This window comes from Crinia signifera, chromosome 11 (assembly GCF_055691185.1).
Source record: "Crinia signifera chromosome 11, ASM5569118v1, whole genome shotgun sequence".
In the NCBI taxonomy this organism is placed as follows: Eukaryota; Metazoa; Chordata; class Amphibia; order Anura; family Myobatrachidae; genus Crinia; species Crinia signifera.
Window position 1 is genome coordinate 24,183,244 of NC_139227.1, and position 15,283 is coordinate 24,198,526.

Consider the following 15,283-nt stretch of genomic DNA (forward strand, 5'->3'; position numbering starts at 1 on the left):
ATGTATTATACTAATGTAGACTTATATCATGTTGGTTAAACAAAGTACTTAATTATTCCAAATTTATGATGGGTATATTGACCATTCATCTAAACTGGCTTCCATGAATATCCAGAAGATTTTGGTAGTGCATTCCATTTATCAAAGCCTGGTGGCAGCTGATTAACCTTGGTGTAATAACACATGACACGGGTAGACTGGAATAAACAACTGCTAGATAAATCAGTGAATATAATACTACCTTATTTAGTACAGTTGTGGTATGTTACAGCTTCACTGCTATCTAGCCCTGAGGGATGCTACATGCAGTAGTTTTCTCCTGAGACTCCCTGTGATCTAGAACAAGAAAATCAATAACAAATTACCATGTTTAAATGGTGAGAGGGTATGAGCAAGATGACCAATCACAAACTGCAGTGTCTTAACTGATGCTAGTGATTGGTTAAGTGGGTCATTGGGGAGATATTTTGTGGCAGTGTGGCTACAATGGTTATAAAAATTTCCTCAAAAATGAGAAATGTATAAAAAGTAATAACACGCAATATTTCCAATTTGTTTATTATTGGCAACTGAAGCATTGGTTTTGCTTATCACATTAGATCCATTGTTATCTGTTTTATGTGAACACATTTAAACTACACACAGTAGTGTCTTATTGCAAACTTGATAGACTAGTATAGTGTATCCTATTCTCATTTCATTGTGATTCCCAGGTTGCTACAGTATGTAGGTTATTTAATTTGTAATATAGAAACGGTGTCCCAATGTTAAACATCCTAACAGCAGATGTGTGACCTCCAGCATATATAGCATAACATCTTATCACAACTAAACCTGATAAGACATAGGTTTGGCAGAAATTGTTAGCTGAATTTATTTGAAACATTTTAAGATAATTAATTTGTTTGAATTGTTAATTAATTAATGATGGCCCAGAAAGAACGGCTATTAAACTAAGCTCCACCCCAAACTGGCATATTTAATACAGCCTAACTTAACAAGCGGTATCCACTCCGCCTACTGCATTGACTACCCATCCATCCGGGTGGCTGTTCTTGAGCGGGTGATCCAGCAAGGGCCTAAGTCTTAATGGAGACTTAAAATCTATCAACTTGCCATTCTTTCCCGCCTATCAGCCAACGCGATTAACTACCACCCTCAACCACCTAACAGGGAAGGCAGGGTGGGAAAAATTCTTCAGGAAAGAGAGGAAGACTCCTCCCTTTCCTGCCCCAATATCCCAGCTAACCAAGCCATTCCTAATACCTTTATTGGATTACTACCCAAGGTACACACCCAGCTTTGTATGTTTAATTCACTCCATGTCTATCCAGCCATTACGTTGTTCAAAACCATAAAATAATGACATAGTCAGGAACTTGGATGGTAGTCTCTTTGTATTGCATACCTCCTAACTGTCCCAACTTTCGTGGGACCGTCCCACCTCCTGCCCGTGGCCAGCAGTATCACAGAGGGGAGAGAGTCAGTGAGCCCAGGGGGTAAAGAGTCTGTGAGGCCGGGGGCCGGAGTTGGGCCCTCTCTGGGCTGCCCCTGATAGTGTAGTGGTACCTCCTCTCTTGGGGACCGCCGCCGCTGGGTGAAGCCTTGGGTGGGGACAGACAGACTCCTGCAGACTGGTGGGGGCCTGCAGGCCGAAAGACCGCGTGTGCCGTGGCCGGGGGACTCCTCTTCACTCATTGCCGGACAATGACAGAAGAGAACTGTTTGCTACAGACAACTTCTCCAAATGCTCCCTCGAAGGTTTGATGCAGCTCTCCTAAAGAATGTAAACTCATGGAAACCATTCAACCTTCACCTGATTTCAACCATTTCTAGTTAAAACACAGCCCATCAAAAGTCATGGATTCTGCAATATATGTTAATTTTGAGCGCTGTGACAGTTTTTAGCCCACAAACTTTCCACCCCACCCCCAGTTCCTATCTGCTCTTACATCCAATCTTTGTCTTCACAGCTCCCCCTATCTGTATCCAGCAAGTTTGAAACAGATCAGTGTCGAAAATCGCTTTCAACTTCTGTTATGACATATCGGGAATCGATCATATAGGAAATCGATCATCTGATTTGGAGGGAAATATAATAATAATTTTGAATATTCTTTTTGACAAATTTTATTGAGTAGCCGGCTATAATTTAAATTTTATTTTTGTGTTGTTTGTGTATTAATGCCTTTTTGGATAAAAAAATAATTAAAAAAGGAATGTCAATGTTCTAGAACAGTCTACCTTTTTTTAATCCATTCATTAGTCAAAAGGTCGATATGTATTAGGCCGACATGGTAAAAAGCATGTCGACCCTTTTCCGTGTCAACCTTTTTTTAAGTCGTCATTTTTGGCCAATGCACGTCGACCTATTTCAATTTGATTCTTGACCAATTGTGGTCGACCTTTTTTCAACCAATGGACCATACCTGCAATTCTGAGGGCCTAGTTGTCCTGCATTTTCACACCCAAGTTTTAATGCAGGATAAAACACCAGCGGGCACCATACCTGCCTACTTTTTTTACTCTTCTCTGGGAGAAGCCCGCAGAGGAGTGAAAAGGGTGCGGGATGAGGCTACGTGTTGGGGGTGGGATGAGGCTGACATCACCAAGACAGTCTGCCATGGCAATTTCTGATTCCGCTGATTGGGGGAGGGGCTAATAAGACATTTTAGCCCCGCCCCTCCCTGCGGACCTGCAGAATTCGGGATTTTTTGCCGCGGAGAGCGGGGGATGATGCAGGAGACTTCCCCACCTTCCTGGTTGGCCGGGAGGGGGATGCGATTTGCGGGCGTGCACAATGCCTAGGAGTGTGTATAAATGACAAGGAGCACACATGCACAGCAATGGAAGGTACAGCGTCAGTTTTTTTATACACAGAATATTTGTCTCACACTGCATTCGCTCTAATTCAGGAAATTCTGTCTTGCCCCCAGAAATGTTTGCCTCCCCCTCCCTCTTTCCTAAATAGTTATGTACACAGCAGAGATTTCTCTCAGTGTATGATTCAGTGTGGAGCGCTCTGCTAAGTTTGGCACTTGGCGCAGATTCTCCCTGAGTCATCACTCCGAGTCATGTGACACGTTATCTAGCCGTGCACCTGCTTGTGGGAATATTGTAGTGAATTTATTGCTTCCAGAAAAGTGCTTTACACTGCGCACACTCAGATTAAAGTAAGGAAAGAAGCTAAAACACGGTGCCAATGTTCCTCTTGTCAGTTAGTCTTCTGCTTGGAGAAGATTTTAAGGAAGCACTAAACGGACTGTAATCTTCAAACATTCTGCATATAATTTATTAGGTATTTTATAATGCTAGTTTGGTTTTGTATTGTATGATGCCTTTTGCCCTGTGTACAAGAGACAGTGCACTTCAACAGTATAACATAGCGGTCCTGACTATGGGGTATATTCACTGCCTTTTAGGCAAGCTATGACGGCGAGCAGTGCCTATTGCCCGCCCTCAGTATTCATCCCACCCCCTGCCCTCGCAGTTTCCTCCTCGCTGTTTCTTTCAGCGAGGTGGAAACAGGGAGCGCGGGCGTCAAAACAGTGAGGCTCGTGGCTATATGCCGGCTTGGTACATTTGTGGCGAACCTCACAGTTCAGGGGAATCCTCGCCATACTCTAACGGCAAGGATTTCCCTGGAACATTGCATACGGCGAGGGGGGTTGGACGGTGAGGATGGCTTTTCCTTGCCAAAAAAAGCCATACTCGCCATACAAACCCCCCTAGGCGCCACTCGGGAATATACCCCTATGTGTTGTTACAATATATAACATTTTGAGAATCTGAGACTATGTCAATGGATAATCACTACAGGTTGAGTATCCCTTATCCGAAATGCTCGGGACCACAAGCATTTTGGATAAGGGATTTTTTCGGATTTTGGAATATTTTTTTCCATGCTTACCTGGTCCCCTGGTGGTGCCCCGTTGGTCCCCCAATGTCCACAGTGACCCCCGGCATCCAAGGCGGCATTCAGGATCCTCTTCAGCAGCATCTCCAGTCCCAGGGGTACATCGCACGGTGACATTACCAGCGCGCTCGTGCAATGCACCGAAGAGGATCCTGGAGGCCGCCACGGACATCGGACGAGAAATATTCTGCAAAACCACGGTTTTTTGAATACACGGATAAGGGAGACCCGACCTGTGTCTGCAGTTCAAAACCTTTCCCTTTTCTGTAGCCATAACTAGTTGCAGTGACTAGAATACTTACTATTTATTTGGGATAAAATCAATGCTGCTTTCCAGAGTTTGGAATATAAGTGGCGGTATTCTTGGAAGCCCCAAAACTGCGATATGGTAGTTGTGAAACTTCCCTACTGATATATCATGGATTCTGAGTGACACCCTTCGGGAAAGTTTAGTGACCCCCTGCGTGTAGCGCTTGACACAGCTTTACATTTGAGGGACTACAGCCGTACAGCATGAAACCAGTGCATGCTGGGCACTCTGTAATTTCTGAAGGGCTGACACTTGTCAGGGGAGAGCTGCTGAACTCTGGGATGTTCTATTTCGTCAAGAAAAACATTTATACCACTTCACGAGCAATCAGAGGAGATGCTGTTTTAGTATTGGATTTCAGCAATACCCAGAACCATTTCATATTAAGTAGATGTGCTCGCCCTGCGGAGTGTTTTTTATTTTTTTAGTATTAACACTTTTCATCAGAAATATGGTCAACGTGCACAAAGTCGACACAAGCATGTATGGTAAACGCATGAAAAAGGTTGGCATGGGTTTTTCACTTTTTTCTAAATTTTTGGGATTTTTTTGCAAATTGCCCGAAACATGGCGAGCAAAAAGGTGTCGACATTGCTCAGGTGTTGACATGCTCAAGTGTTAACATTGACACCAAAAATGTGAAAAACTCATGGCCACCCTTTTTAATGTGTCAAACTTTTCCGTGTCGACCATTTCCCAGTGTCGATGTGTATTTTGACCTAATTACTGTCACCCAGTGTGTACGGCTCGGCGAAGAGCACTGATACACGCTCCCATGTCATTGCTGGCCCGGCTGCTCCTTTGCTGAAATTGCCACAACTATTATTTAAAATAATAGATGTCCTATTTTAAAAATCATCCCCATTGTGAATACTGACTACCTGTTCAATGGCATTACTGAAACACTACAAAATTTAGTGATGTCATTGGATCCGATAAGCTAATTGGCTGCGTCTCATGAATACTGTTTTAGTCCACGGTGTGGCTGGCTGCCTGCCTGCAAGTAGCAGGAACACTGTGTACTGTAGTAGAAGGTTCACAATTAACTACAAGCAAAAACTGTTGATATTTTTTCTAAATCTTCTGACTTTTGTCATTTCAAGGGGGGGTCTCCAAATTGATTGGTTGAAAACTCTGGGTACTTGTTTCCTAGCACGGCCACCCCGATTTACATCGGGGTGGTCGTGTCGGAAAAATCGGGTCGATCGCATCGCATGCGATTTGGTCGCATGCGATGCGATCGACGCGACCGACCGATTTTCGACCTGATTTTTTCATTGAATGAAATGTAAATCGGGTCCCTGGGACCCGATTTTACATTGGATTCAATGTAAAATATTCCCAACCCCCCCAAATTTAACGGCGTAAACCACCACCCCACGATAGACGCCAACCCGAAGCGTGGCGAGCGCAGCGAGCCCGCGAGGGGCGGTGGTGCGCGTCCTCCGACCTTTTCATTCCCCTACTATCCACGTCGGCGTGGAGTTGAGAATAGAATAGTGTGGCGAGCGCAGCGAGCCACCGAGCCCGAAGCGTGGCGAGCGCAGCGAACGCTTCGGGCTCGGTGGCTCGCTGCGCTCGCCACACTATTCTATTCTCAACTCCCCGCCGACGTGGATAGTAGGGGAATGAAAAGGTCGGAGGACGCGCACCGCCGCCCCTCGCGGGCTCGCTGCGCTCGCCACGCTTCGGGTTGGCGTCTATCGTGGGGTGACGACGGGGACATCTATAATGTGATATGGGTCATATTTCCCAGTGTCGATGTGTATTTTGACCTAATTACTGTCACCCAGTGTGTACGGCTCGGCGAAGAGCACTGATACACGCTCCCATGTCATTGCTGGCCCGGCTGCTCCTTTGCTGAAATTGCCACAACTATTATTTAAAATAATAGATGTCCTATTTTAAAAATCATCCCCATTATGAATACTGACTACCTGTTCAATGGCATTACTGAAACACTACAAAATTTAGTGATGTCATTGGATCCGATAAGCTAATTGGCTGCGTCTCATGAATACTGTTTTAGTCCACGGTGTGGCTGGCTGCCTGCCTGCAAGTAGCAGGAACACTGTGTACTGTAGTAGAAGGTTCACAATTAACTACAAGCAAAAACTGTTGATATTTTTTTCTAAATCTTCTGACTTTTGTCATTTCAAGGGGGGGTCTCCAAATTGATTGGTTGAAAACTCTGGGTACTTGTTTCCTAGCACGGCCACCCCGATTTACATCGGGGTGGTCGTGTCGGAAAAATCGGGTCGATCGCATCGCATGCGATTTGGTCGCATGCGATGCGATCGACGCGACCGACCGATTTTCGACCTGATTTTTTCATTGAATGAAATGTAAATCGGGTCCCTGGGACCCGATTTTACATTGGATTCAATGTAAAATATTCCCAACCCCCCCAAATTTAACGGCGTAAACCACCACCCCACGATAGACGCCAACCCGAAGCGTGGCGAGCGCAGCGAGCCCGCGAGGGGCGGTGGTGCGCGTCCTCCGACCTTTTCATTCCCCTACTATCCACGTCGGCGTGGAGTTGAGAATAGAATAGTGTGGCGAGCGCAGCGAGCCACCGAGCCCGAAGCGTGGCGAGCGCAGCGAACGCTTCGGGCTCGGTGGCTCGCTGCGCTCGCCACACTATTCTATTCTCAACTCCCCGCCGACGTGGATAGTAGGGGAATGAAAAGGTCGGAGGACGCGCACCGCCGCCCCTCGCGGGCTCGCTGCGCTCGCCACGCTTCGGGTTGGCGTCTATCGTGGGGTGACGACGGGGACATCTATAATGTGATATGGGTCATATTGGCCCATTTCACATTTTTAACATTTTCTCACGATTTCAATGTTAAAAAATATTTTAACATTGAAGCCTATGGAAAAATCGGGGGCATCGCGTCGGGACCAATGTTAATGGTCCAGACCGACGCGATGCCCCCGATATTTTACCTTTCCCGACACGATTTCAATGTTAAAATATTTTTTAACATTGAAGCCTATGGAAAAATCGGGGGCATCGCGTCGGTCGCGTCGGGACCAATGTTAATGGTCCCGACCGACGCGATGCCCCCGATATTGTGTCCTAGCCGGCAAAATGGACCTGATTTCAAAGGAATTCGGGTCCATCGTATGGATCGTGTACCTTAACTTAAAGGTACACGATCCATAAGATTGTGGCCGTGCTAGGAAAAAAGTACCAAACTCTGTAACAAGATGGCGTTTCCCATCGGAGCGACCGTACATGATCCTCGCTGCTCCTTTGTGTTGAGAATCTACAAATACTTTTAGAAAAATGAAGTGACACTAAAATAATTTTCTGTCTCAAAACTCAATGGTTTGACAGATCCGGTTTCCAAGGGAATAGCTCTATGAAAATATTAACTGCTGGACAAATAGTAAATGAAGTATTGGGCCGTTGGTTTAAATGAACTCGCTAAGCTTGGAGAGTGCCGTTATATGCGATCTCTCTCTGCGCTGACAGTTCCAATCAGTTTTTTCAGCGGAGCTCTGACTGCACAACGCTTTGTTCCAGGGCAGCTTCCTACAGAGTTCATTCTATCACCCTGCATTTTTCAAAACCCGTGCTGTTCCTCTTCCCTGTCTGGGGTGGGTATGGGTCATAGGGTCGACCAAACTAAGGTCAACATGCATTGGGTCCACCACTGAAGGTCGATATGGCTTCAGTCGACATGGATGGAAGCTCTCCACAATCATTAGGTTGACAATGGCTAGGTCAATATGGGTTGGTCACTTTTTTCCACTTAATGACGACATAGTCGACATGGACACCCTATTGGTGCACCGCTTCCCCTAACATGGCTCATTGCGCTCACCATGCTTTGGGCACGGTTCCTCAATACGCTTGGCACTCTATTCTACCTCCACGCCCTAGTGGGTGGTAGGGCATGAAATACCGCCTGTCGGCACATGTTGGCTCAAAAATGGTAAAAACCCCATGTCAACGTTTTGACTGTCGACCCAATGCATGTCAACCTTTGGTGTGTCGACCTAACGACCGTATGCCGTCTGGGGTATTGCGCTCTAATGTGGTCCTTCTAGCACAGTGTGGTCTGTATTTCAGCACCGATATACAGATCTGACGTGCTAGAACTAAAAGTACAATGTAGCCTTGCAATCAAATATGACTGGAGTGCTTGGTGATGGGTCCTCTTTAAGTAATGATGGTGCGCTTACTATAATAATTTCCTATCCATTCAGATACCATATGCAAGCACTGTGTAGGTGAGGATCAATACACCATACAACTATAATGTTAGGATTCCGTGAGCAGGAGACCTCCTGAGATTTGTAAATCAGTCTTACAAGACAAGAGTTGGTGTCTCCCTTTGTGATTAGTTACCATCACGTCAGCCTCATTGCCTGACATGTGTGCGTTGGGCCCATTAGTGTGTGGGTACACATAGCACTTCACTCTATCCATCTCTAGAGATTCACTCCAAGCCAGGAAGTGGCTTTAATTGAGGATGTCTTTAATGGGAATCAGAGAGCTTTTACTTTCTGCCGATGTTTAATCCTGTGTTCTTATTGTGTGAAAGCCGCACGATGCTGCTGCTGTTCCAGAAAACTGCGCATCACTAAACGGATTTGTGTCCCCTGCAATTATTACTGTTACTGGTTATTTGTATAGCACCAGGCACGGGGGTTGGATGAGCAAGGAGGCATGTGACCGTTACTGAATGCTTTGAAAGTGTCAGACTCGGACAAGGGCCCACTGAGGAATGCAGTGATAGGAAACCTTGTTTAGGGGTGTGGCCAGCTGTCACAGACGTTTGGCTAAGCCTTAGAGCTGGGGTGTCTTAATAGAGAGGAGGCAGCTTGTGTGCAGCCTCCTCCGGCCGAGCCCCCTCTTCTCTGCCGGGAGCAGTAGGGTCTGAGCACTGGAGCTCTCAGACCCCATTGAGCATGCGTGCGGCAGCCATTTTTCCAGCATTTTTCACAGTTTCTGCTGCCGGTAGCAGAGCTACATTGTAGAGTAGAGATGGTCAAAACGGGTCACTAAAAAGAGCTGGGATCAAGTGATCAATCCGTGAAAGATCCTGATCTTTTAAACTGACCACCGACTCACTTTGAAAAAAGGGCTAATTTCATAATAACTAAGCATAATTTGTTTTACAATCATTTATTGACATAAACGGTAAAATCAACATTTTTTGTTAAACTTTTTTTTTTTTTTTTTTTTTTTAAGTGAGCTGAACAAATAAGAACATACATGACCGAGTAAAACACTGATCGATGGCTGGGTGCAGAATCGCCATCGATGGCGTCTGCACCGATGGCCATATCTAGCAGCAGCAGCCTTGTTATTCTTTCTTTCACTTGCAGTCGCAGCACTGTACTCAGTCTCCAGAGTTAGTACATCTCAGCTGCCACAGGTGGCAGTGCTGAGCTCAGGCAAATGCATTGTAAAAGAATGACGGTTCACCTTTTTTGGATCGGCGGCTCACTCTCTCTTTTATTGGATCCATCCAAAAGATCTGCTTTGTTCGCGAACGACCCATCTCTATTGTAGAGTCTGTGCTCTAGAGTGCTCAGACTCCATTGCGCCGCGTGCCATTTTTCCAGTGAAATGGAGTGTAGGTATTACAAAAATGGGTGCAGTGTATGCGGTGGGAGCCCCCCTGGAACTCAGATAACTAGATAATCATCATAGAGGCGCAATGCAGCCAATCAGTACAGTGCGTGGCCTGTCCTTCTCACGGGATGCCCTTCCTCCTCAGTGGCCACGCTGCTTGGGTCTACCAGACTGATGGAAGATCAGATAGTCAACAGGAAATCCTGGTTTCGTTTGGTTAGTAGGATTGAGTTTGATAATCGGGGTGAAAAGAGTTAATGCTTTTAATGAGGTTACGATTAATTTTATGGTTTGGTAAATAGTTGGGTTAATGAATATGAATTGAATTAATTAATGATGTGGAGGATTCATTAATAATGTGGCTGAGCGAGTTAATGGGTGTATATGGTTTAATAATGTTTAATGAGGTAATTATGATTTTTGAGGATGAGTTATTAAGAAAGGGTTAACGTTGGGTGACGTTCACATAAAATGACCTATTATGGCAACAACTAGGCTGATCTCTGTAGTGTATTGTGGTCACTAGGGTGGCCTCTGAATTGTTTAGTCACTGGGATGGCTCCCTCTATTGTATAGCAATCAGGATGCTTTGTGTATGTTATGGTTGCAAATGGTATCAGTATAACCTGGGGCCTGATGCACAAAGCTTCGCAATGCTCTCTACCTGGGTCTCCCATCAAAAGAATTCCACCGCTTGCAGCTGGTACAAAATGCAGCCGCCAGACTATTAACTAACCAGCCCCGCTCCTGCCACATAACTCCCATTCTCTACTACTCCCTTCACTGTCTACCTGTAAAATGTCAAACTGTTTTCAAGATTGGCTTATTTACTTTCAAGGCCCTACATGACCAGGGCCAAAGGTACCTGCATCAGCCGCTGATTCCTTACTGTCCTACTCGATTACTACGATCCGTTGAAAAAGGACTACTAACAGTACCCAGAATTTCCCTGAATTCATCTGGGGGTCGAGCTTTCAACTTTGTTGCTCCAACTCTATGGAACTTTCTTCCTCGCACAGTGCGAGAAGCCCCCACTGTAGAATCCTTTAAAAATAGACTAAAGACTATTTACTCAAGCATTTCACTGACATCTACTGTTAAGCTTGTTTTGTATTTTGAGCTGTAAAGGCAATGGTAAAGCCCTTTGAGTCCTATTGGGAGAAGTGCTATATAAATATCGTTGTTATTATTATTATTATTATTATTATTATAGCTTCAAACGTGATAAAAATGGAGAGTTACAAACCACCAGCCAATCAGCTCCTGCCCGACATTTTTCAAAGAAAGTCTGTGACATGGCAGGCATGAGCTGATTGGTTGGTTATCACTCTCCATTTTTATCACTGTTACAGCTTAGTGCATTTGACCCCGGGTCACTAGGATGTTCTCTCTATTGTATATGTGTTACTTAGATACTCTCTGCTGTCACATGTCAGGATTGGATGATTACCCTTGTCCATACTTGGATTGGCAAGACTCCAACAAAGGTGTGAAGTCTAACGTGCCTGTAGTATTCTCCACGGATCCCATTAAGGAGGTACAGAAGAATGGGCTTAGCTGCACCCAAGATGTAGGTTTCGGCCCTCTGCCCAGATCCCTTCGTACAGTAGTGAAGCTGGAAGTGCTTAGTCAGGTGTACAGGTAGATAATAGCACAAGTGTACTGGAGCAAGGTTTGGGTCTGTACTCTGGCACAGAAGTGCTCTCACTAACTTCCTTTTATAGGCGGAGCTTGAATTTGGGAGCCCAAAGTGCAGTACTCCTTTTGTCGCTCCTGGCCCTTTAAATTTCACACATAGCAGCCTGCACATACCTACTCATAGGACTCATGACCATCCGTGTGTTGCAAGGAGCCGGAGGACAGAGCCGAGAGAAGTCACCAGCAGCGGGGGCCCCCATCCCTTTCGCTGCCTGGGACGACAGCACTGCCAAAGTTTTGGGCCCCTAGTCTGATGGCGCTGTGACATCTGTGTTGTATAACAGTAAGTGCAATACTCCCTGTTGTGTGTGGTTGAGCAGCTACCAGTATTATGTAATAGTAACTGGAATGCTCGTTGTTTGTATGGTGATCATTGGGAGGCTTCTTTGTAATGCATGCATGGCACTGGAATGTGCTTTGCATTATTTACAATAGCGGTGATAGTGATGCTCTCTGTATTGTATGGTGATCATTGGGAGGCTTCTTTGTAATGCATGAATGGCACTGGAATGTGCTTTGCATTATTTGCAATAGCGGTGATAGTGATGCTCTCTGTATTGTATGACAGTCACTGGTATGCTTTCTTTATTGTATGGCAAGCGATATGGTGCTCTTTGTGATGCGGCACATGTACAATAGTTCAACTCAGGCTATTTGCACCTTATTTGTTGGTCCAGCAGGAAAGTGCCCTTGAACCGTGCTTCAGACAGTAGGGTCTCATCTTGATGATTAAGGCAGCTTCAGAATTAAGACTAGATAGTCCATAATTGGTGCACCAACTTGTCCACCATCAACATTTGCTTCTGCTTATGGTAGAGGTAGAGTCTCCATCTGATTATGTAGAAGCAGCTGTGCATCCATGAAAGCAGCCTGCTTGCACTGACATACCCGCACCACTACATGCCCGGGTGACTGATTTATTTGCACATACTTCACGCCACCTCCCTAACACCACCCAGTAATGCCCATCTCTCTGCCCCGCTATAAACTTGCACATGTGCAGTAGCAAATAATCACTCAACAACGTAAAACATCAGCATTGCGTTAAGTTAGCATCCACCCCTGAATCAGGCGTTATGTGAGTTAGTGCTATCAGCATGTAGACACATTTAACGGGCTCTAAAAGCATGCCTACAACCATACTTGCCAATATTCCGACTGTCCCCTCCAGTCAACACAGCGGGGGAATAGGATACGGAATAGGAGTTGCAACAGGGGGTGTGGCCACACAACCACAACGTGTGGCTCCTCCCCTCCACAAAATGCCTAGATTACTCGCCCTGAATCGGGGGGTGGGACCACAATGATGCGATTTTGCCCTTATTATGTAATCTGTACCTCCTGGACTATACACTGGAGGTTGTTGACAGATGCCGGTGAGGGGGTGCAGACAGGTCACGTACATGGGATGCGGTCATTTGGTCTACTGCATTATGGTCGACAGTCATTAGGTCGAATCCATTAGGTCGACATGCTAAAAGGTCGACATGACTCTAGGTCGACATGGGAAAAGGTCGACATGATTCTAGTTCGAAAGGTCATTAGTTCGTCAGGTCATTAGTTCGACAAGGTCATTAGTTCGACATTGTCTATGTCGACATTCACAAGGTCGACATGGACTTTTTCACTGTTTTTTGAGTCAACATGTGCCGACAGGCGGTATTTCATGCCCTTCCATCCACTAGGGCGTGGTGGGAGAATAAAATAGTGTGCCGAGCGTAGCGAGGCACCGTGCCCGACGCATTGCGAGCGCAGCGAGCGATGCGAGGGGATGCAGTGCACTTTAAACTGTGTCCATGTCGACTGTGTTGACATTCAGGTAAAAAAACAGTGAAAAACCCCATGTCGACCTTGTGAATGTCGACATAGACAATGTCGAACTAATGACCTGTCGAACTAATGACCTTTCGACCTAGAATCATGTCGACCTTTTCCCATGTCGACCTAGAGTCATGTCGACCTTTTAGCATGTCGACCTAATGGATTCGACCTAATGACTTTCGACCATAATGCAATAGACCAAATGATCCCAACCCACGTACATACGGGAGACTTGCCCACTCTTCTTGGGGACCAGCAGTGCCCCATGTGTTTCCGGGAGAGTCGGCACGAATGCCTACAATACGCATTTAATAACTGTAAACTGAATAATATAGTAGTCAAGTTTAATAACAACAACAACAAAAAACTTCATAATTAAAACTGTTGTAATCTGAAACAGGGAGAATGTGTAATGTAGAAAAGGATTTAGCCTTTGTGCTTTATTCCATTCTGTCCAATCGCTGTTCATTTCCATTGTATGTAAATTTGGTAGGATTGTTCTAGAAAACTAGAACTAGCGCAGGCCAGGCTGGGGTGTTCTCTTCTGCCAGTACTGTGTGGTGGTTTGTGTGTTATTTAAACCAGATTCTTGAAATATCAGGTATGCCAATTAATACTTCCAGGAGATGGGGTGGACAGTTGTAATGGATGAGCTTGGTGAGCTGTCTTATATATGATGAATAGATTCGCTGATGAATGAACGGGAGCATAACAAATCACAATTTTCATGTCCTTCTTCTATAATGTGTGGCTTTAAATGTGCCCGAGAAACAAATCCATTGACTATGTACTTTGGGATAGTAAACAGATAAGTAAAACCACCTCTGTTCATAAAGTTACTGATGTCAAAGCATAAATCTGACGTTCTATGTCGTGCAGTGTCAGTACGCCGTCATATGTACAGTAGTGTCTCTTGTTCTTCTCATCTGTACAAACAAGATCCGTGTAACCCTATGATCACCAGTAATAATGCGTGTGATAACATATTCTGAGCCTTATTTTTTACATTTGCTATCATTTTATTCTGCATTCTTGACCCTACTGAGAGTCCTGTAGCAGAATAGCGTTCTGGTTTTTTAGACAGCCCAACGGCATACCTCCCAACTTTTTAAAAGGAAGAGTGCACGAAAAGGGTGCGTGTCATATGCAAATGTGGGCGTGGCACATGCAAATTAGGTCCGCGCCCCGTTTTCAGCCACTAAAAATAAAAAAATGTCATTGCGTACTAATCTGAATCATGCTCTAGGTCTTTTGGAAGAAGGCTTAATACCTATGCCACATGTAATGTATACGGACTGCCCACATACAGTGGGTGATACCATTTTGTGTGTCCAAATTTTTTTTATCCTATCACATAAAAGGGACTTTTGGAGTGTGGGCGGGTCCATGTTATGTCAGGAGGTCATGTGGTAGTCACGCAATTGTCCTCTGGGAATATTTTAGATGACCAGGATATCTTTATGGGGCCCCTTAGGATCTTCTGGTACCTAAGTTGCCTTGTGGAAAATACACTTTTGCCTGGACCACTGAGACCCATGTGCACTGCTCACACTGTACCCAATATAAATACACCGGTCCTGCCCACTTGTCTGTGACTGCTCCCCCTAGTTTCAGACTCCTACAGGGATCTGTGGGGTAGATTTGTTAAGCTCAGTGAAGTGATAAACTGTCTCGTTTTTATCACCGGCCAATTATCTCCTAGCCGTGAAGTTACAGGCTTGGTTTGAAAAATAACAGGTAGGAGCTGATTGGCCGGTGATAAAAACCAGACACTTTATCACTTCAGCTTAATAAATCTACACCTGAATGCTATATCAATTAATCAGTGGCAGTTTTTGTCTATGGAGCCCCCCCCCCCCCCCCAGATGCAGCCTGTGAGACTGCACTGGCTTCACTGTAACTGGCAGTCACCTCCAATTGGAAGTCCGACCTGCCAGTCACCCAA

The 15,283-nt window shown here is 45.3% G+C and overlaps 1 protein-coding gene across 3 annotated transcripts in view; it reads left to right on the plus strand.

Moving 5' to 3' along the window:
* WWOX (WW domain containing oxidoreductase) overlaps positions 1 to 15,283 on the plus strand; it is a 904,953-nt gene that overhangs the window by 369,076 nt on the left and 520,594 nt on the right. Inside the window, exon 10 of one of the 3 annotated variants that reach the window (XM_083163618.1) lies at positions 1,974 to 2,135. The exons of the other annotated variants lie outside the window; for them this stretch is intronic. Coding sequence (XP_083019744.1) covers positions 1,974 to 2,066 — 93 coding nt within the window. The 3' untranslated portion in view covers positions 2,067 to 2,135. Of the gene's footprint in view, positions 1 to 1,973; positions 2,136 to 15,283 lie in introns of those variants that run through there. 3 annotated transcript variants of the gene reach the window in all.